This window comes from Protopterus annectens, chromosome 4.part0 (genome assembly GCF_019279795.1).
Source record: "Protopterus annectens isolate FY-2018-M chromosome 4.part0, PAN1.0, whole genome shotgun sequence".
Taxonomy (NCBI): domain Eukaryota; kingdom Metazoa; phylum Chordata; order Ceratodontiformes; family Protopteridae; genus Protopterus; species Protopterus annectens.
Genome location: NC_056733.1, coordinates 90,561,883 through 90,585,489, shown reverse-complemented (window position 1 = coordinate 90,585,489; position 23,607 = coordinate 90,561,883). Strand labels below are relative to the sequence as shown.

The 23,607-nt window shown below is 38.0% G+C and overlaps 1 protein-coding gene across 1 annotated transcript in view; it reads left to right on the top strand.

Annotated features, from left to right (window-relative positions):
- Positions 1 to 7,399: 7,399 nt before the first annotated feature.
- Positions 7,400 to 23,607, top strand: part of TBCD (tubulin folding cofactor D) — a 3,708,267-nt gene continuing 3,692,059 nt past the window's right edge. Inside the window, exon 1 of the mRNA XM_044068123.1 lies at positions 7,400 to 7,891. Coding sequence (XP_043924058.1) covers positions 7,705 to 7,891 — 187 coding nt within the window. The 5' untranslated portion in view covers positions 7,400 to 7,704. The remainder of the gene's footprint in view (positions 7,892 to 23,607) is intronic.

The following is a 23,607-nucleotide window of genomic DNA, read 5'->3' as shown; positions in this document are numbered from 1 at the left end:
ACTCTCTTTATTTTCTTCTTCTCACAGTCTTAGAAAAAAAATAGTTGTATCTTATATGTTCTTCTCTGTTTTTATCTAACATGTATGCTAAGCTACAATGGAACACTTGTTATTGTCTTACAAGTATCTTGTAGTTGTAGTTCAATGTCCTGTTTTTGTGCATATCTTTTTGTGGAGCTTTTCTCCCTGGGCCTCTCCTGAAAATGGACATTTATCCAGTTAGACTAGCCCGGTCAACAAATGTAAAATAAAATAAATAATAATAAATAAATTTCTGCTGTTCTACTTTGCAGGGGTGTGTTTATTCTTAGAGCTCTGCTTTCAGACACGCCCCATGCACTCGTACATGCTCCGTGTAGGATTAGGAGTTCAGGCAGCGTGCCTTCATTAATATGCATGGCGCCCTGCCATCCTCCTAAACGTCTGCTTCCGTGCAGGACTAGACTAGTCCTGCATGGAAGATTAGTAAATCCGGGGGAATTAAAAGGATTATAATTTCTGTATGCAATGAGCAGTTTAGATATTTTAACCTGAGGTCAGTCTCTGAATATACTCGAACTGTGGTTATTGTTCTGTGTGTACTTTTATTAACAGATTTAATTGTCATCATCTCCTTTCGGCTTATCCGGGTTAGGGGTCGCCACAGCGGATCACCAGTCTGCTCATGACTGGCAGTGGAGTTTTACAGTATCGAGTTGCCTGCCCGGCAGCCAACCTTCCACAGAAGGCACACACATGCACATGCACACACTCACACCTAGGGCCAATTTGGAGTGTCCAATCTACCTACAGCATGTCTTTGGGACGTGGGAGGAAACCGGAGCATTGTCACTGACTTTAATTTAACAAATGTTGGGTTACCTGTCTTTACTGCAAACCTGAAATTCTTAGCTGAAACACCACATAGAGAAATACAAATGCTGATGTATCATTAGATCCATATTCTGTACCCTATGGCCTGATGAAGAACTGGGAGCTTGTAATTCAAACATTCATAAATACTACTTTATAGAGAGGTTGTGCCTTAGAATTCATTGTCAGATGTTACTGCTTTGTTTGGGTAAAATACATGGCTCTTGTTTGTATGGAATTTTAGTTTTTGTCATCTCTTTCATTTTAGTTGTGAGGGAGAAGGCTACATTCAGAGAGTTGGTGCAAAAATCCAGAAATCATAACTCTGGCTGTACCCATGTACCTGGCTGTTGTTGTACTGGTGAAATATGCTTCCTTACTACTCCAAGATTAGATCCTTTATTTAGTTATTTCTTTATGTATGCATACATACCTTACTCCTCTAGAAGACTTATTTATTTATTTATTTGTTTATTTTATTTTACATTTGTTGACCGGGCTAATCCAGCTGGATCAATGTCCATTTTCAGTGGAGGCCCGGGGAGAAAAGCTCCATTGGTTAAAACAAGATTAGAGAATACAAATACACATAAAACAAAAGCATTAAGCATAAAGGATAAGAAGATTTTAGTACAGGTAATACACATCTAAGAGTAAAAAATATCCAAAACAAGAAAATATTCAAGTAAATGGTTAACGACTTTCAATATGAAATTTGATAGTATCTAGTCATACAGTGTATCAATACATTGTTTGAAAAAATGGTAGACAATATAAATTTTTTTTTTTTTTTAATACAACATGTATGAGATCAGTAATATCTACAAAGATATTATGTCAGAGGAAGTCAGTCAGGATATCATAGCAGAGAAGGAAGAATTGTGGTAGAGGAAATGAAGAAGGTAGGTTAGTCAGGGTTGGTACAAGAGCAAAGCCAGAATTTATTAAGATGTGTTTGCAGTTGTTTCTTAAAGAGTGGCCAAAGAGGAGATATTTGATGGAAGGTTGTTCCATATTTTGCCAACTGAGTTGGAAAAAAGGCAATTACCTGCAGAATTAATAGTTTTGGTACTATTAACTAGTAGTTTGTCTGAAGAACGTAGTTGTTTCAGGTTGTTATAGGGAGTCAAGAGATTACTGAGAACTGATGTTTTAGATGGTTGATATAGAATTTTGTGAGCTGTTAAGAGTTGTTGATAAATGAGCTTGTTAGGAAGTTCAAGCCAGTCTAGTTGTTTTAAGTTTAGACAGTGGTGAGTTCTAAACTGAGATCCTGTGGCAAATCGAGCAATATTATGGTAAGATGTAGTAAGTTTCTTAAGGTTACTTTTAGATAGATTAGTGAAAATAGGGGAAGCATATAGAAGGGTAGAGATAAGGTGTGATTGGGCTAAGGTGGTCCGGGCTTGAGGTGTAAGGAAGGGTTTGATTCTGTACAGGGATCCAATCTTTTTATTAACTGCTTTTATTGTGTTGTTGATGTGACAATCATAGTTAAGATTATTGTCAATAGTAACACCTAGAAGTTTTGTTGAAGAATCAGGAGAAATTTGAGTGTTATCAGTGGAAGTAATAGAGAAGTTTATAGAAGTAGATTTACAGGTAGGTGAAAATAGTAACAATTTGGTTTTCTTAGGGTTAAGGAGTAGACAGCGGTCAGAGAACCACTGTTCAACAGTTGAAAAGGCTTTTTGTGTAAGAGACTGGAGTTCTGTTTGAGAGGAAGCAGTGCAAATTATAGTGGAATCATCTGCATATTGTATGCAGGTAGTGTTAGGGATAGCTGATTGGAGGTCGTTAATAAAGATAGAAAATAGAAGTGGGCCTAGGATAGACCCTTGAGGTACTCCTAAAGAGATAGGAAGGAGAGCAGATAGTGAATTTTTCCAGAGTACTGCCTGGTGACGGTTTTCTAGATAAGAAGTAAACCAGGTTAAGGAAGAGGGATCCAGTGCAAGAGATTTTAGTGTGTACAGAAGAAGTATATGATTAACCATGTCAAAGGCTTTTGATAGGTCTATGAATAGAGAAGATGTAAGTTTATTATTGTTACGGTTATAGTTGATGGTGTTGGTAAAGGAGAGTAAAGCTGTGGTAGTACTGTGGGAAGGTCTAAATCCATGTTGACTGTTAGCAAGTAGGTTATTATGGAGGAGATGGTTAAGTAGTTGTTTGTGTATACATTTTTCCATAATTTTGGCTAAGGGAGATAGAAGTACTATGGGACGAAAGTTAGAGAAGTCATTAGACTTGCCTCCTTTGTGTAGGGGAATGATGTGGGATATCTTCCAGATCGCAGGGAAAATACCTTCTTTTATAGATCTATTTATTAGGATAGAGACTGGGTAAGCAATGGCTTTTGCTGCTATTTGCAGGAATTCTGCAGGAAGCTTGTCTGCAGATGGGGTGGTAGGTTTAAGTTTTGGATTAGAGATTGGATATAGGAGGTAGATACAGGTTGTAGGTGAAGGGAGGAAGAGTGTTTTTAAAGTAGGTGAGAGTAGTTTAGAAGTGTCAGGAGATAGGTGATTTGCTAGAGTTTGTATGGAATTGGTGAAGAAAGAATTAAAGTCATTGGCTATTTGTGTGGGATTGTCAGAGTCAGAATCTTGAGGGTTGGGTGTAATTGCTTGGCCTGGGGTTAGAAGATTATTAATACTGTTCCAACATTTTTAGGTTCCTTTTTGGTGGTTTTCTGTAGTTGAAAGTAATAGTTCTTTTTATCTGTCAGAATGGCTTTTTTGGTACTGTTTCTAAGCTCTCTAAAGTTTTGGTGGTCAATTTGGTTTTTAGTAGATCGCCATTTATCCCAAGATTTATTTTTGAGGATGATTTTTTGCTTAGTACTCATGGTTAGCCAGGGCGCTGTTTTAGTTTTGGTTCTAATGGTACGACTTGGGGCATGTTGATCTAGGATAGATAGGAATGATGAATTGAAGTATTCCACTGCTTCGTTCAGTGGGAGATGTTTTAGTGGGGCCCAATTACATTGTGAAAGTTCAGCTTGAAACTGAACAGGGTTAAATTGTTTTTTTGAATGTAGAGTTCTGAAAGTGGTAGGTAAGGTTAGGTTAGTTTTGCATCTAATGATATAGGTTAGAGAGTGATCACTAAGGTCATCAAGAAGGGTGCCTGATTGGTAGGTTTGTAAGGGAGTATTAGTAAGAATCCAGTCTAAGGTGGTTTCCATATTGTCTGTTTTATTGGTTCTGGTGGGACTATTTATGAGTTGTTTGAAGCCATAAAGGTTGATATGGGAAGTGGGGTTAGCACTGTTACAGGAATGCCAATCTATGTTAAAGTCTCCTAAGACTAGTGTTTCTTGAGGGAGTTTGGTAGAGAGTTGGTTAAGGATATGTTCAAGGGTGTTGATATTATTTCCAGGAGGGAGATATGCACAAATGAGGTTTATGGATTTAGTAGTATTGACTCGAAGTTTAGAGCTAATTACGTCAGCATTATCGTCTTGAGTAAGAGTCAGGTCTAGAGGAATAATTTGGAGGTTTGTTTTATACAGAATAGCTACCCCTCCTCCCTTTCTGGTAGTGCGATCTAGTCTAATAATGTTATAACCAGGTGGGGTAATTTCAATGTCTTTAATTGAAGGCTTCAGCCAAGTTTCCGTTAGGCATAAAATATCAAATTGATGGGTTTCTAAAAGGGCATGGAGTTGACTAATTTTATTACAAATACTACATATATTGAGATGGGCAATGGAAAGTGAGTTGGAGGGTTTAGAGAATGAGAGAGATAAAGGTTTGGTTTGATTTTGTTGTGTTTTGGTTTTATTATTATGTGGGCCTGGATTGGGGTGAATATCTCCATCTAGTAGTAAGTGGAGGAGTGTGAAATGTTTTTGTTGGGTAAGTTTATAGAGAGAGTCAAATGTTTTCTTGGATTTAATTTTTTTAACTTGCAGTGTACTAGTCTGTGGTATTTAGCTAGTAGGTAGATGGGTTGTGAGTGTGAGTGTAAGAAGGCTGGGGATAAAGATGTTGCAGGTGTAGAGGTGTATTTTGAGGGAAGTGAAAGAGAAATATTCAGGGAGTATTCATAGGAGGTTAGGATGTAAGTAGTTACAAGAGAAGATAATAGTAAAAGGGAGATAAGTATTTTCAGTAGTGGATGGATGGTTAATATGGGCATCTTGGTTTGAATGGAGGTTTGCAGAGAAGTGAGATATAGTTTGAAGGTGTGGTGTAGGGTAGTAGTACACTGGGAAGGTAGGGGAGAAGGTAGGGCTATGATGTAGTAGGTATAGTGTTAAGCTAGGGGAGGAGGTAGTTTTGTTAAATTGGTGGGTGTGGTTTTGACAAAGAGGGTTGTTTAGTTTGAGATGCTAGGGATTTGATTGGAGTGGATTGGAAAGGGGTGTGCCTACATGTGAGATAAATGTAGGACCCCTGGGGTGGGTGGGAATTGGGGCTAGGGTAGGGGAGCGGAGTGAGCCGGGCTTAACGGAGCGGGAAGAGCCAAAGAAGAAGAGATTCAGGTGAAACAATCAGTGAAGTGCTAATAGTACAGGTGAGTAAACCAAGGGGATATTAGTTTGTTTAATGGCGAGAGTTAGGAGTGAGTTAATGCTAGAAGTAGTAGAGATAGTAGACAGAGACGGTGGAGCACGAAGGGGCTAACAGAGGGTAAGATAAAGAGAGTTTACTGGGTAGAAATTGTTTACAGAGGGAAATATCCCTAGGAGAAGGGAGCCACCTAGTGGCCACAGCAGGTACTGCAACCGTGGCTACTTACAGGGCTTACAGCTTTAAAAAGGTGAGGCAGGTTGCTGGGGATACTAATGGGAGTCTTTGGTCCGTTGGTTGGGAGAAGCAAGGTTTGGCTGCTGGCTGACCTGGCTTTGGGTTTTACAGTTACACTGAGAGAAGCTGACAAATGTTATTTAAAAATTACATTCACACTTCCCTACACTTAGATGAGCTACTTGTGAAATGCAGCCCCTTATTTATGTATGTAGGCATATATTTATTTATTTTTGTAACAATGTTTTCACCAAAACTCTGGTAGACTAGAAAAACCCTTTAGTTATAAAATGGCATTCAGATCATGAAATAGTAACTACAGTTCTGTTGCTCATGGAATGTGTATGCATTGAAAACATTTTAGCGTTTTAAAAGATAAGCTAGTCACTAAATGCAATATTTCATATTCTCAAAATTTCATTTTATACCAAGGGGATAGCTAGTCATACTCGGTGTACTCAGACAAGTACCATATTTTTTCTGAGCACCTCTTGGAAACGTTACATCCTGAGCAGCACAGAATATTTAGAACTGCTGAAACTAAAGCTTAATGTATACAGCCATACAAACATGCTTAATTTATAAGAATGCACCTCTACAAATGCCATGTTTATATTTATAAATGGAAGCGTTGAAAGTAATGTGCCAGTTTCCCAAGTTGGCTATAATTTTGAATTTTTAAATGATATGTTGTTGGTAGGGCCAAACCAAAGAAGTCTGAATTCAGCATACACACTTTTCACTAGAACCCGATCTATAAACGGAGCTCTTGGCAAAAAAAAAGGGAATGTGGCATAGTACCTTACAACAGAGAAAACTCACTAATCACTGTAACCAAATCATCCAATACTGCAGGTGACTCACTATACTCAGTGTTACTACAGAATCACATCCCACTAACAATGAAATCCATTCAGAATACTACTTTTTTTAAACTTCACCTATCAGATCAATGGATCTGCTCCTGTTTATCTCCTAAGTAAATGCCGCTGTTATCTTCAGCTTTGCATATCATCAAGCCATTTCTGTTCATTCAGAATTATATACACCACAACTAGTCTTCACAAATACTTGAAATGTTTTACTGGTATCTCCCAGCTATATACATAGTTTTAGGACACTGCTACCCCCCCCCCCCCCCCCCACCAAGTCAGTACTTCTGATGTATCCTTATGACAAACGTATATATTTATAATCATTTTCTTCCTCACATTAATTTCTTTGAATTTCTAAGCACTAATTCCATGATCTGTTATCTATTTGACCAGCTCACTAATATACCTCATCAGGTGCTCATTGTTCAATACCTGCTAATGCATAGGTATCTTTTATACTGTAATAGTGACCTTTATTTCTCCTGAATTTAGTCTAATTAGCAAATAAATGTGTATTTGTTAATGTATATTGCTTAATGTCTGTTTTTGTATATACACTACTGGCTGTCTGTTTAAAAATATTTGTAATATATTGGAACTTTTGCCCCCGGGCCTCCGCTAAAAACGGCGGGGTTTAAAGCAGGTTTTTATTTAATGATTTATACATAATATGTACACCATAAGGTCATATTACAAGTGCAGAGTTGGGGGTGAGAAGTATCAGGCAAACCCGGTAAACCAAACAAAGTATGCAGTTCGCCTGAAATGCTTCTACTTGCAAAAAGGCTTAAGTCATTGGAAATATGCCTACTTCAATACTGCTGTGGAGTTGTTACTAGTAGACTGTTCTTGTCTTTAATACATATAACAGGAGCATTAAATGATGTTACACAGGGTGCAGTGGAATGGTTTTCTTGTTGCACATAAATGTGTATCCTAGAAACCATGCACGGAAAGGCCAGGGTGTAATGCAATGCTTTCATTTAAGTTTATTCATTATTTTCATAAAGCTTTGTGCTTTGTATTATTCTCCTGTAAAAAAAGAATAACTGTAGAACTGAGACAGTAGCAGTCACAACCTAGTTTCTTCTTCATTCCTGTTGCCAGTTTGCAGGCTTTGAACATATTTGTTACTGTGTACCCAAATCCAGGTTGTCTTTGACATTTGTGCTGTTTATTGGAACTGTGCGCTGTTTCAGTGGGGTTAGACAAGTGAGAAAATGGAATTCAGCGACAATGATAAGCCCGAGCAAAACGGAGGAGAATTGCCAGAAACTGATGTGATAGCAAAGGGAAATTTGTTGGAAGCTTTCACAGAAAGTCAGGAAGTCAGAAGTTTAATCATGAAATTGTCAGACGTGTATGGAGACCTCACTGCCCGCGAAATGGTCACTGAAAGATTTATCGGTAAAACAAATGTTTTATTTCCTTTCATCCGTTTGCGTACATATTGTGACAGTTTGTGTATAATGTCCATAAGCTCAATGCTGTAATGTTGCTTAAATTAGCTTTGATTTTTTTTGTGCAGTTTCTGGGAAGCATACCATCATTTAACTAATTGTTGCAGGTGTACTGTGTTGTGTGGTGTCTCTGGTTGCCCGCCCTTCTACTATCACATTAGGGATTTCACATCCTCATTTGAGGCTCACGTGCGTGTGCCTTCATTGGTATCGCGCAGAACACTTTTTTCATAATTGTTATAGGCGATATGTCCAACCAACCAACACCCCTATTCCCAATTTTTGCACATGGGGTCGGGGTGTCACTTCAACAGCGATTGGCTAGCCCTGCCTGCGGTTATAGGCGATCTCTATAGAAAGTAATTTTTAAGGTTAAGTTGTAGTTGAATGCACGTATTTATGATTAACCAGTACTCATGCTGCAGGGACTCCTCCGTTTGAAGATTAAGGCATCACAATGCATGTCCTCATGTGCAAATTGAAACATTGTAGCATCTTTCTTTACTGAAGTCTGTTTTGGACTGGTGTTAAGACGTATGGTTTTAATTTAACTGTCCACATATTTCCTAGGCAGTTCCCTCATATTTTTGGTCTGTTTCTCATAAAATTTTTGGTTTTCTTTCAAATCACCCAGGATTGCCATCACTATCTGACATACATTTGAGTTTCATACTTCATGTCTTTACAAAAATGCATGCCAACACAAATCCTATACTCATTTTTCGAAGTTAAGAGCAATATTGGAAAATCAGTAGCTAGTTTTGGGTCTATGTGCCCCCATTATTTTATGATTTGTCCAGACGTCTTGCACTAAGAGGTCATACTGAGGTATGATTGCAACAGTGGTGTTTAAAGATGTGTGAGATCAGTAAAACTGAGACAGTATGAAGCATTTGGTGGGTAGAAATTAATACAGTATGTGGTGCATTGACCATTTTGTTACGCAATGTTTGTTTGTGTGGTAAGCAGCATGTTTTTTTTATCCTCATCAAATTTCTTCCATTCCTATTTAATGCTAACTTTGTTGCTTACAAGTTCGGCACTAAACACTGTCCCATATTGCACCTGTAGACTGGGTTTCATTTCAATGGCAACTGGGGCCAGACAAGAAGTTTTTCATCCCTGTTTGCTGCATCAATGACAACTGGCTACCTCATCCAAAACTATAAGATTTATAGTCATTACATTACTTTGACAGGGCACAGGTACAAGGGCTTCTCCATTCCTCACTTTTTGACGAACTTGCATTGGGATTGGTTATAATGTGATGTTTTAACATACTAGTGGAAGTGATACTTGGGAGCAAAAGTGAGTTACACCCCAAACGTTTAAAGAGCAAATTCAAAACTGTCTTGATAAATAAAATTTGAAGTTAAGAACAACTGGGGAAACTGAACTAGTTGTTTGTGTTACTTGACGTGTTTGGACAGACAGTAGGCTGAGTCAGAAGGAGATGCTTCAAGTAATGAATCTTGTATATGGGGTTAGCAAAATGAGTTTTCAGGTGCCAGTTCATCTGTCTTTCTCTGGGCCATTTCATCTAGTTCTATGCATTTATGGTCAGCATGAATGAGAACATAAGAAAGTAAGGAGACAAAGAGCTTATACGTATCGTGGAGATTGGGGTGTGAGTATTAGATGAAGTGAAAGGGCTGTTGGACATAGTTGAGAAGTCCACAAGAAAGGTGATGCTTCAGTGGAAAGTGCTACTGTAGCACCAAGGAGAGCAAGAGGTCCATTAGGTATAAAGAAGAAGAAATGGAAGAGGATACTTCTGTAGTAATAGTAGGGAGGTAATAGTAGGGAGGTGTATTAAGTCTGATGGGTAAGAAAACACCATGACCCATAGTGGAGGATGTTGGGTAAGTGATCACTCCAGAAAGATTTACAGAAACTGCACATGTAAAACATATACATGTACTGCCTCCTTACACATTTGACTCAAATTCCAAAACCATTTCTTTAGCCCAGGCGCACCATATTTTAATAGTCAGCCTCTTGGTGCATAGAGTTTTTGTTTGTAACAAAGTATGTTGGACTGTGTTGTTTACACTGTCTGTCATGTAGTGTCTTTGCAGTTCCATCTCAGGTCTAGCTTTGCATCGTGGGATTGTATGATTCTGCTGCTGAAAAGGTTAAGGAAGCTTGTCCAGGTCATTGCTGAGATGTTTAGAGCCCTGAGACATTGGTGGTTCTCATGTCAAGACGTTTCATATGAGACAATGAATGTTCCCTTGTGCCACGGTTTATGGATATCAAGGGCATAAAACTTCTAATTTGGTGGGTTTTGTTACTGCCAAGCACTCAAGACAAGTTTTCAGTCCCTGCAACTCCTGTTTAAAAAATACAGATGGGTTCAATGTCTTGAAGAGACATTCTGATTAATTCTTTTTGGTGCAATCATTTCAGTTTTCTCTCTGAACCACTTTTAGCCATCAAATTATGTTGTGCTGTGCCATTAACACAGGTGGCAGAAGGCCTAGATATAGTATCTTTCAGATGTGCCATGATAGCTGTATTACCTTGACCAGTCAGAACAATCCTTAGATTTCTTTTATTTAGAATCAAAGTGTTGTCCTGTTATTCTTCATACAAGATGAGCCACTGCAAACTGACAGGCAGGCTGTTAAGATGTTTTTATTAGCCTCATTCAGTGCACTTAATAAAAATTTGTGCTTTCATAGTGGTGATAATTCTAGTATGGAAAATCCCTGATTATCTTATTGTAGTTGGATGCCCTCATGTTTCAGAATATTGGAGTGCAGTCTTTCATTTGATTTTGCTGCCCCCTGTTTACTGTAAAATTTTTATTTATTTATTTATCCTTTTGTTGACTGGATTAATCCTACCAGGCAAGTGGCCTCTTTTCAGGGGAGAGCCAAATCGCTGTGTATCATACTAGGGGAAATTTGGCCAGAGCATCAGGGAAGGTCCTCTACTGTTTGGAGTTGCTAGGTGGTGCCAGAGGGCTCCTACCACAGTAAGGAAGAGGCCTAAGGGAAGCACTTGCACAGAGGAGGAAAGAAAAGCTATGAAAAGTTTGGAGGCAGAGAGTGAGAAACTGGAGAAAAAATGAGCATTATGAAAAATGTTCATTAAAGAGCTTCAGGATGTTAATAAAGATTCTTGTGTGGTGGATGTTACAAATTAGCAGCTTTTAGCTGTCTCCATGTAGAAGGAAGTAAGTCAGTATGACAGTCTGTTGAAGTGGTGCAGATAACAGAACTGGTATCAGTATGGCTTGCAAATGATGATCTGTTAAAAATAATTGAGCAGGATGATCCATGTGACAGTTTGTTTTGTGGGGTGAGATAGCAGATAACTTTTTCTGAAATGCTGAGGAATGTAATGCACGAAAGGGATCAGATGATGTGACAACAGAGAATGCAGCAGTTAAAACTTATGCAACAATGACCGAAAGTAAAAGAGTAAAGTAACAACAAACTGAGAAGGTGTCTGTTTTTTTAGCATTAGATATTGCAATAACTAAAACTTATGCAGTAGTGACCGCAGGCAAAAAGGAGAGCAGCGACAAAGTGTAAATGAAACTTTTTTTTTGTTAAAGAACGAAAGAACTGTAAGAGTAAAAATGACACAGATTATTTATCAAATGATTTGGTAACTGTTCTGGGTTTGAAAGCTTGTTTCAAAGCTCAAGAAATTCAATCTTTATACATATTGGGACAAAGACATTTTGTGAAAACATTTGAAAATGATGGAGTAATGGTGGAATTTCTGGAACAGTAGCAAAAAGAAGGACATTTATGTGTGGAAGAATTATTTTTCTGGTAGTATCTTAAATGTTAAAAGAAATGTTATTTTGCAGTTTAGAACTGATGAGCTGGTAGAAGATGATAAAAAAATGCAGGCAGGTCTGTATAAAACTGTTGATGATATTATGAAAGTTAGAGATGAGAGAAATTTATGACATGGAGGGTAGTGGTTGAAAGCTGTTTTGAAATGTGAGAAAAACATGGTGAAACACTTGCCAAGTGTTGTTCTTGTGGCTGGTCACAGAGGGACATTAGGAAATGCTGGCCAGCCTAAATTGTTTATTTTGTGGGGACTTTTCTCATTTAATTAATTAGTATGACAAGGTACAAGGAAACCAATGTGGGGAGAAAATGCACAGCAAGAGGGTGTGTGCCTGAATTCGGGTTGTGTGTGGGGGAAGGACACTTCTGTATGGATTGCCAAGAGCAAACTGTAAAAGGAGGAGGGGAAAGGGAAGAAAATATACCCGAGGAAGGACAGCAAGAGGCTGGGGGAGAGAGTGAAATAGGTGAAGACGAAACCTGAAAAAGAAAAAATATGGAAGGAAAAAATGAATCAGCGTGTGCAGGAAGATAGGTTGGGGCTTAATACTAATAATTATTTGAAGTTCTAGCCAATGAAAAATCTGATTCTAAGGATCAAGGATTTTTGCACATAAACCCAGGAAAAATATTTAGTTGGGGAAAGAATAAAATTAGGAAAACAAAAATGTAAAAATCACATAAAGGTACAACAACCAGCTGGAGACTTGTATAGCACTTTTGTTCCATTTTTCTGATGAAGTTCCTGTGTTAAAGTGGAACTTAAGTGCTATATAAGTCTCCAGTTGGTTGGTGCCCCTTACTGTGGTTTTTGTACCCTGTGCTGTTTTCTCTGAGGTTCTTTTTTGTTTTTATTTGGTTTCCTCAGTTTCAGCAGTTTAGTTTTTGTTCATAAATTTTAAAATATTTCATCTAAACTTAAAAGAAGGAAAAACAATTTTAGAGTACTTTCAGTAAATGTGAGCAGTATCATTAACACTGTAAGAAAGGTAGGGATACTGGCATGGTGTGTGTGAAATGTGATGAGAATGTTATTCTGTCAAAAAGATGTAAGATTTCTGACAAGTAAAAGACTGCAAACAAATATTGTGAGGTGAAAATATAAGATGGAACATAGGAAGTTTCTTCTGGTTTGGCTGTGTTCTGTTAAAAAAACAAAACAAAAAAAAAAACATGAAAATATTGGATGTAAAGTTGATACAGTCTCAGGCAGACATGTTCCTAGCCTTAAGCAACATCCTACCGTCACCCAGAATGATGCCTCAATAAAAACAGAAAATGATTGACTTTAACATTTGGCTTAGTTTCTGGTGTCATTCCAAGGGAATCCTGTACCTGACATATTGGGAGGACATGACTGACGGACCACCATGCTTTGCCAAAGATGGCCTTCATTTGTCTCCCCTGGGCTTCAGGCAAATGCCCTTGCCTCCCCATAGTGCCTTTTTTAGGCAAAGTCATGAGGACAAAATTACCAACGTGAAAAAGTCTTCTAAACGGAATTTAAAGGTCATGCTGCTGAACACTAGGAGTCTTAGCATGAAACTGCACTCATTGCAAGATTTCTCACACTGGAAGATGTTGACATTTTTGCAGTCACTGAAACCTGGTTCAAAGCTGCGGAGAGCAACCTAGCCTTAACAGGTTACTTGTCCTGCCATACTTTCAAACCCCAAATGGGGGGGGGCGCTACAAAGCCAAAGGAGGTGGAGTTTCAATATTTATCAAAGACATACACACCTCGAGGCTGGTCAAACAGTATGACACATAGGAGACACTCCAAGTGCAGTTAACTGTTGACAAAACACCTACTCAAATCACAGCTACCTACAGACTCCCAACATGACTCGGCACCCACTCCACCTATCTGGCCTTGAATTCATCAAGATTCAACCCTCTTTCTTTATCCTTGGTGACTTTACCTACCCGACCATAGAGTGGAAGACTTATTCTAGCCCAAACACAAATGCCCAGAGATTCCTTGACTTAACCAATGCATTGGGTCAGCAGGTTGACACCCCCATAATAGGTGAAAATATCCTGGACCTTGTACTAACCAACATGAGTAGGCAGTGTAGCACCCCTACATTATCATCCTCATTGGTAAGATCTGATCATAAAACAATCACTTTCAAAGTCACCATCTCCCCTGACCTGCCCCTTGCCAGGGTCAAACAAAAAAAACTTTTCCAAAGCTGACTACAATCTCCTGAGAGCAGGTATAAGCAGCTTCACAGCCACCGTCCCTTCAGTTGTAACTAGCACTAATGTCCAAGCCAACATCAAAAAACTATATAAGCAATTGCATAGCTGCATGGACTCAGCAATACCTGACAGAACCAAATCATCTTCCTCAAGGAAGAGTAAACCTGTCTGGTGGACAGCAGCAGCAATAAACGAGCTCTGTAATAAAAGGAAAAAAATTGCTCTCCAGGACCAAGAAGGAGCAGGTGCCAAGTTGGAAGCAATCTCTCCTTTGTCAGAACAAGCAAATAAGGTCAATGATGAAATCCTCTAAGGCCAACTTTGAGTCCAAATTGGCCACATCACTAAGAACAGTCACAAGGTCTTCTTTACATATGTCCACAATCTAAAAGATAACACCCACATCTGCTCTGAACTGGTGGTCAAGAGCACCACATACACAACCACTGTAGATATACCCGACCTGCTGGCAAACAGGTTTGGTGAAAACTTCACCCCCCTGACCCCCCATCAGTAAACCAAGACATCCCCAGCACCCGACCCCCTCCCCTCATCACCAGGGAGCAAGTCTTTAATGCCCTCTCAATGGCAAAAAATACAGCCTCCATGGGACCTGACAACATCCCTGACTGCATCCTACATGAACTCGGGCATGAGGTCTCAGCACCATTAGGCACCCTGTTCAACTAAAGCCTGAGCACTGGCTTCATCCCAGCTAAATGGAGGACAGCCACTGTCATCCTACTACACAAATGTGGAGTGTCCACTGACCCAGGCAATTATAGGCCCATCAGCCTAACTAGCTTGATCTGCAAGGCCATGGAACATGTTATAATGGACCTTATAAACAAGGACATTGGCAACCTCCAAACGCTTGACCCCACACAGTTGGGTTTTGTGAAAGGGAGATTGTGCCTGTTAAACTTGGTCGACTTCTTTGAAACAGTCAGCAAAGCCATGGACTAGGATAAGACAGTGCACACTGCTTACCTTGACCTAGCCAAAGCCTTTGACACTATTCCCCTACTCAGGCATAATAGATAAATGCTCCCAGCTAGGCATCAACCCGTATATTACCAGATGGGTAGCTAACTGGCTTACTGATAGAGCCCACTCTGTCAAAATAGGTGAAGACTGGTAAAGAGAGGCGTACCCCAGGGATCGGTCATGGGGGCATATACTGTTTGAGATATACTTTTCTGAGGTGCAAGCCAAAACCAGTGGTCTGTGGCTGACCAAGTTTGCAGATGACTGCAAGCTGGGCACAGTCTTAAGTTCCCCTAGTGATGTGAACATCCTGGCAGAGGGCCTTACCCAAACTAGTAACTGGTGCCAGAAGCATGGCCTCAAACTGAATGTCAAAAAATTCATCATTATCCCCTTTGGGGAAAATGGCATCCCCCCTAATTATCATATTAATAACGATGTTCCAAGCATGCAATTAGTAGTGAGGGACTTGGGCACCCAGGTTGATACCAACCTGACTTTTGACCACCATGTTGCCTTCGTTGTACTGAAAGCTGTATACATGGCCCACCTTATAAGTAAGGGCATTTCATCTAGGAACAGAGAGGTCATAACATCCCTGTACTCCTTCCTTATCAGATCCATTATCGAGTACAGTACCCCCTTCGGCATATACCTTGCCAAGCACATGCAGTAGCTGGAGAGAACACAGAGGTTCCTGACCAGGAAAATCCAAGGTCTAAAACACCTGTCCTATACATACAGGCTAAAAACCCTGTCCCTCTACTCAGTCTTGTACAGACTGTTCAGAGGTGACCTGTGGGCTGGCATACAAGGCTATCTCAGACCCAGCCTTGATGGAGTTGCTACATATCTGTAAGTCAAACTCCACTAGTGCTCCCCGCACACAAGTCCTCAACCTGCTCTGTGACATTAATGGAACTTGTTGGTGGGCTAGATTTGTGTCCCAAAGACTCTCCCCAATCTGTGGAATAGACTCCCTTTCCATGTCAAGCAGAGTACCTCACTAGCCCTCTTTAAAAGTAACCTGGATGACTGGATGGGAAATAGAAAATACACCCCTAGGATTCTACCTGTGTCCCTGCTGGACAGGGGCAACATGTGCTGACTTTGTGGGAACATGGGCAAAATTCTTGACTAAGCTTATAAGGGCATCTGGGCCAATAGCCTAGTATCGTCCTATGAATGGGAAGGTTAACTGTTGAGGATGTGATGTGGAGAGGACATGTTTATTGAATTATAGCATTATATGCATGCATAATTATCAAAGGAAGAAAATCTGTTTCATCAAGTATTAGACTGTGTGGTGGTTAGCATGAAAATTATAATTACAGGGACTTCAATTCTGATTTAAAGGGAAAAATGTAAAAAAAAAAGTGAAAGATGTGAAAAATACAGGAAGTGATAAAAATGTGGTTAAATCAACTGTGTTGAATAAGAGTGAATGGACTTGTAGAAGGGGGCCACTTGGATCTGAGAGTGATTATTTTGTATTATCGGAAGGTTTGGGGGTGGCATATGGTGATACAGTTGTGACAGGTTTTTCAGACCATTTAGCAATATGAATAGAGGTAATGGAAGAAGGGGAGTATATTAAAATATGAATAGGGAATAAAAATAAATGAGAGATTATGGGATGATATTGGAGAGTGGGAAGAGTTGAAATTATGGAAGGATCATATGACCATGAATGACTTCTATAAAAAACTGATCTGAATGGCGGATTGAATTTAAAAAGAAGTATAAAAAGTGTTTTTTTTTCAATGGCAGGATTATGTAAGAAAGAAAGAAAGAAAAAGTAAAGTATGGGAAAATGTGTAGAAATGTATTGAGAATTTTGATTTCAGATATTAGAGAAGAAAATATACATGGTATAAAATGGAAGGGATGTGAAGAATATCAGTTCTACTGGTTATGAGAAAAGTAAAATAAATATGTTTCCTGTGGAAGATGTGTAGACTAATATTCAGGAAAAAGGTTTATCTGGTGAATTCTGTGCTGGTGGGAAAAACAGCATATATGTTAAATGTTTATATGAGCCCACAAAAATATGAAAAGGAAATTGTGCAATTGATGTTTTTCTTTCTTATTCTTTCAACAGCAAATGTTCTTTCTGCGACAGGTGAGGAAGTTCAACTTCCCACAGTGACTGTGATTCAGTTCTATACAGCAGTCATTGAGTCTGTTCTCAGCTCATCCTTAACAGTGTGGTTTGGATTTCTGTTTAATCATGATGAAAGTAGGTTACATCGAATAGTCGGGTCTGCCAAAAATATCATTGGTGCTACTTTACCCTCCTTACAGAACCTGCACTATTCCAGAGTGATGAAAAGGGCAGGGGAGATCATCACTGATCCTTCACATCCAGGCCACCATCTTTTTGAATTATTACAATCAGTCAGGCATTACAGATTAATTTGCACCAAATCAAGCAGATACAAGAACAGTTTTTTTCCACAGGCCAAGTTCATAAACTGTTAACTCAGCCTATTAGATTGGGGTTTTCTTTTTCCTAAGCCTCCGAGGATTCTGCAGTATTGTTTAGATATTGTTAATACTTGTTTCTTTCAGAGTTTCAGTATTTCTTGCACTGATTTGCACTTTGCACCTTGTATGTATATGTATATTTCCTTTTTTATGTTGTTCTTAATAGTTATATGTATGTCATTTGTCTTTTTCTTAATTGTATGTTATGTCATTTATGTAATTCATACTTGGAGAGTCACTGAAATCGGAGTCAATTTCTTTGTATGTGTGCATACTTGGCCAATAAATGTGATTCTGATTATGGGGTTCAGGATTACACTTGGTGAAAAGAGGTGTGTTTTGTATGTGAGTGAAGATGAAGGGGGATTGGGGTTACTAAATCTAGTTGTTTATTGTGCTTCTTTAAACCTGTATAGAGTATTCAAGTGGGTAAAGGAAGAGAATGAGAACTTAATAGTGAGAATGTTTAAATAGGAGTACAAAAAGGTTTGGGAGATTATAGAGTATGTAAATGAAATTATAAATTATGAAGAAAAAATACTAACATTAAAAATTGCTGATGTATAATAATGTGATAAAACAATATGAACAGTTAACAGTATTATCATGTAATTTCATGGGGAAATTTACCAGAAGAAGTGATTAAACCATTAGAGTCAGAAAAAAGTGGTGTACCAAGGTAGTACAGTGTGGTTATTTCCTATGGGCAGCGGTAATAAATAAGTTACTGGTAAAGGGGACTGTGTCTTATAGAAAGAAAGTTTTATGGGAAGGAAGAGACAAGTAAACTTTTTTTTTTTTTGCAAAACTCTGAAAAAGTTGTGCGAAGAAAAAAAATTGAAATATTGATGACAATATGGATATGATTATGTATAAAAGTATATGTGAGAAGGTTATATAATTTACTTTGTCGTATGGGTTAGTTGGGATGAAAGATTGAAATTTTGTTTAATGGAAAATGGGTTGACGGATATATTGTGAAAACTAGATAATGATTGTGGAAGAAGGGTAGAAGTCATGATTGTGGAAGAAGGGTAGAAGTCAATTATGGAAGTATAAAAATGAAGGTGTAATAAAAAATGGTAAAAAATGTAGAAATGTTTTGTGTGTGTGTATATATATATATATATATATATATATATATATATATATATATATAAATCTGTGTATGTGTGTGTCTGAAAATATACAAATATTGTGTGTTTATGTTGTGTAAAATAAAGGACTTCTTTGAGAGGTGCTGTGGGATCTTTTATCTCCGCCTAAGATAACACCAACTCAAGCAGATGGGCCCTCGGTTTAGCATCTCATATGAAGGATGACGCACTCAGGAGGACAGCACACACTTATACTGTACTGTGTTTTCAGCAATCCCTCCCCTGGTGTAGCAATAGAACCCACAACTTTCTGCACTGAAGGGGGGTGTGCTACCTGTTGTGACAAATTAAAAGGATATTGATAGATGCATAAGAACTCCACTACTAGACCTTTAACTAAAGGAATATGCCTAATGTTTTCAAAAAAAGCACCAGTTAAAGAGATTATTATTCTTATTATTACTGCACTTAACTGTGGCTTAAGCTTAATGATTACTTGTAGAACTGCTCTGCTGATCAACTACTGCAGAGAACTTCAGTGTGATCTTTTATTGGTCTGAAACTTTGTATTGCCATTTGTAGAGATTGCATCTGCATGTCACGGACCGTTATCTTGCCTCAGTGAATTGGATGTACTCCTATTTTCTTTTTCCAGCATGGCTTTGTGGCGCAATACAAATATGCGTTGGAGAGATATTTTTGAGGAAGAGAATGGCAAGCCCTAGTGCTTAACCTTTGGTACATCAGCATATTAGTTTTAAGCACAAATGTAAATAAACCTGATCCGTTGGAAACAGTGGCGCATAGTAATTACATCTACTTAATTTATATGTTATTTGGTTAAATAAATACATTAAAGAGCTATAATTGGTATTGCAAAGCAGTATGACATTCTAATTGTTCTGTTATAGAAACTGGCAGTCTGAAAATGTCATGATTATTTACAGTTGCTTGTCCCAAACAAAAGCAAACATGCTCCTTAATGCGACACCATATTTTTAAAATGGGGCACAATTGTAAACAACTTCCAAATGCCACAATACTCTGGTAAGACCTAAAATCTTGCAATAGGATTATTAAACTTATGCTATAGAACTCCAAGTTTGACTCCACCACTGAACATTTTTTCAGATTCATAGAGCAAGTGCTCAGAATTGTAGGATCAGTCAGCCCAGAGTCCTTTATTACACAATTTTTAACAAATTATTTGCTGTTAGCATATTTTTTGTTTTTTAAATTACTGACCACGGTTAGAGCATTTGCATTGATTGTTCTTTTTTTTTTTAAACAAGAAACATGTTTATTAAATTATCATATATGACATAGGCAGTCATTTATATCAATGAAAATAAACCATATCGAGACAGCTTATTTGCAAACATTATACATTACAAACCTTGCCTACATGACTGTAGCTACAAACATTATACATTACTTATAATATATCCAGTCATTGTCTATCAATTGGTATATTGCTCACTCAGTTCCTGCCTTCTTTTAAACCTCGTTCCTCCTCTGCATGTATTAATCCCACACTTTCCATTTTTTTCCTATGTAATTTGCTCCTCCCCTTTTTTTAAAGATCCCAATTCCAGTTTTATCTCTGTTACTATCTTTGCTACTTCTAGTAAAGTTGGTTTAGACTTTCATTCCCATTTTCTAGTAATAGCTTTTTTTGGCAGCCATCATAATTAGAATGAGCAATGCCTTAGTATGTCTAGGCAGTATCAATTCTGTATCATAGCTCAAAAAAGTAATTTCCTTAGTTACATCAATTTGCTCACCCAGCATCTCCGACAGCAGTCTGCAGGGAATCTTGAAAGTCTACTAACTCATTACAGTCCCAGAAAATGTGTCCCCAGTTACTTCTTTCTTCCCCATCACACCTCCAACATTTGCTGTCTACCTGAGGAAAATTCTTAGGTATTTTATACCCCAAGTAGACTCCAGTGTCAATCCTTCCAAACAAAGATCCTAAATCTTCTAGACTTTGTTGCATATTTGGGAGACATACATATACCCCTCCATTGTTTCCTTTGTGAATTGCTTATCCAGTCTCTCTTCCCAATCCTTTCTAACATCCTCTGATTGATTGATGTAGTTATCATATGCTATGCTCTATTTATTTCTTAACTTTTGTTCTACATTCTACTAAAAAACTTTTACCAGTGGTGGGTTTTCATTTAGGATCCCCCTATTTCTTTCTCTATGCCTATACTCTGATATCAGTCTTTGATAGGGAAGGCAATCGCTAACATGCAGTCCAAATAAGTTCTTGGCCTCTTCCCATTCTGTTACCTTTCCCTCTTTAGTTATTTGCTTCCAATACCTTGGTTCCTTTGCCAGTTTTCTCCAATAAATTCCAGCTCCCACTTGCCTGTTGTCTGTAGCCCTAATTGCAGTCATCCCTATCAGCAGAATCTCCTTTCTCCATTCCTCTGTTGGATTAGTTCTTAGAGTACTTTCTTCTACTTTATGAATATAATATTCTTTATGTTTGTTATCCTCCTTAAAGGTCTCCATCAAAACTCTGTGTCTCATTGTTTCTTGAACTCCTCCTGCCTGTATCATCATCATGTTTTTTCACTTTGAATTGTAGTTTTCTGCTTGTGCTATGCATAGGAGACTTAACTGTGTTGTTCTAAAATATCCCTTCAAATTGGGTAATCCCAATCTGCTATATTCTGTTGGAAGAATAAGTTTATCCCACTTGACTCTTGCCATATCCCCTCCCAGATAAAATCCTTCAGCTGTTCATTAATTGCTATCCACAACTTCTCCTCTGGTTGATAAAAATATGCCTGACCTGTGCATAAGACTAAAGGGACTAAAATCATTCTAACTGCTTGTATCTTATGATCAATATCCATATAACAGAGCTTCCATTTTCTCAGTTTTTGTATTATCTTTTGTTTAGTCTCTTCATACATATTCTTAGATGCCACCCTGGAATCATTTTTAATCCATACTCATAAGTACTTCATTTTATCATTTCCCAGTAAGTATGGATATTGCTGAACCAATTTGTATGTGGGTACATAATTTACTGCTATTACTTTTGTTTTAGTTTCATTAATTTTGTATCCTGAAAATATATGAAACTGTCTCAGTATATTCTACAGCACTGTAATATCCCTTTCTGGTTTTGTCAAGTATAAAATAATGTCATCTGCAAATAGAGACAGCTTTTCTTGACTACCATACCAATTATATCCTTGACTTTCTGAGTCCCTTAATTTCTTTGCCAGTGGTTCTAAGTATAATACAAATAACAAAGGGGAGAGAGAACACCCCTGCCTTGTTCCTCTGCTCAAGCAGAGATTATTAGGGAGGGCCCCACCCTCTTTAATTTTTCACCTCTGATCCCTGATATATCCTCCTAATCACCCTTATAATTTTGTCAGGGAATGTAAATGCTTTCATTGCTCTGCTCATAAAGCCCCAGCTTTTGCTGTCAAATGCTTTCTCTGCATCGAGACTCACCAACAACAGAGGTATTTTCTTACATTCTGCTTCCCTCTGGATCATCGGTGTTCTGTTAATGTTGTCAGATATTTGCCTCCCCTCCACAAAAACACATTGATCCATATCTATCAATGTTGACATCACTTTTGGCATTCTTTTAGTCATTATAGATGTAAACACTTTATATTTATGGTTATTATTGAATTGTTCTTGTATGAAGCTGGATCTGATGGATCTTTACCCGCTTTAGGTATTACAGCTACCACCACTTTCTTCCAGGATGTTGATACTTCTCCTCTTCTTAAAATACTGTTAAACCTTCCAAATCAGTATCAGTTTTTCCCCTCCTAGCTTCTAAACTTCAACAGGAATGCCATCTGTTCCTGAGTGCTTTCCTGTAGATTGGTTATACATCACCATTTTTTTTCTCATCGCCTCCTTTCCTAACTGTTTGTTAGTAATTGAGCTTCCTCTACCTAACATGGCATACTTAATTCTTCCATAAACATTTCCATTTGTACCTTTTCTTGATATCAGTATTTCTTTGCGATATATAGACTTTCTTAGAATTTTCAAAATATTTCTAATACTTCTACAGAATCCCTTGTTATATACTCTCTAAGCTTGGTGACAGCCCTTTCTACTTTCTGTTGCCTGAGTAGTTGTGCTAAAAGTGTTTGTGCTCTAGAATTAGCAAAAAATAGTTACTTAACAGCAGTCTTTCCAAACTCAAGCATATTATTGAGGTAATCCCTTATTTTCTGTTTAGCATTCTGCAGTTGATCCTCTTCTTTTTCTGTGAGATTCCCCCTATTTTGCAATACTTTAACATTTGTCAGTCCCTCTAAATAATTCTTATTTCTTAACCATATTGCCCTTTATTTCCACTCTATTTTTAAACTCCACTTTAATTTTATTCCATTCCTTAGCTTTATTTTCAAAAGAAATGTCTTCCTTTTCTAATAGCTCCTGAATAATTTCCACTACCAATTCCTTAAATTCCTCTCATTTCTGTAGATAGATGGGAAAGTGCCAATGTCTCATATTTTAGCTCATTACCCTGCGTTTTTATTTTGGTTGTTATTGGAGCTTGATCTGAAATAGTTATTTGGTGCATATCAAAACCTTCAATTAAATGCACATGTTCCTGTGAAATGTAAATTCTGTAAAGTCTAGTACAGTTTTTGTATCTTGGGGAATACTACGTAAATTCGCTACAAACTCCTAGTACTGAATTCACATCTTCCATGCCAAATATTTTCATACATTTCTTTAAATATCTACCATCCTTTCTTATATTTTACCTTCTGGGTCCCCCAGAGACATCATCACTATTGCATATCAAATTCCAGTCCCCACCTATAAGTAATATTCTGTGCTGAAAGCTGATCATTACTCCTAGAATTTTCTTAAGCTCCATTATATCAGTTTTCAGTGGAATGTAAATACATGTCAGTGTAATTCTCCTCACTTGCTGCCCCTTAGTACTACAAATCTACCGTTATTGTCTTTTTTATCTTCTATTAGTATTTGAGTTCCACTTACAATTAATATACATACTCCTTTCTTCCTTTGCCCCAGGTATTCAGCTGAATAACCATCCTGAA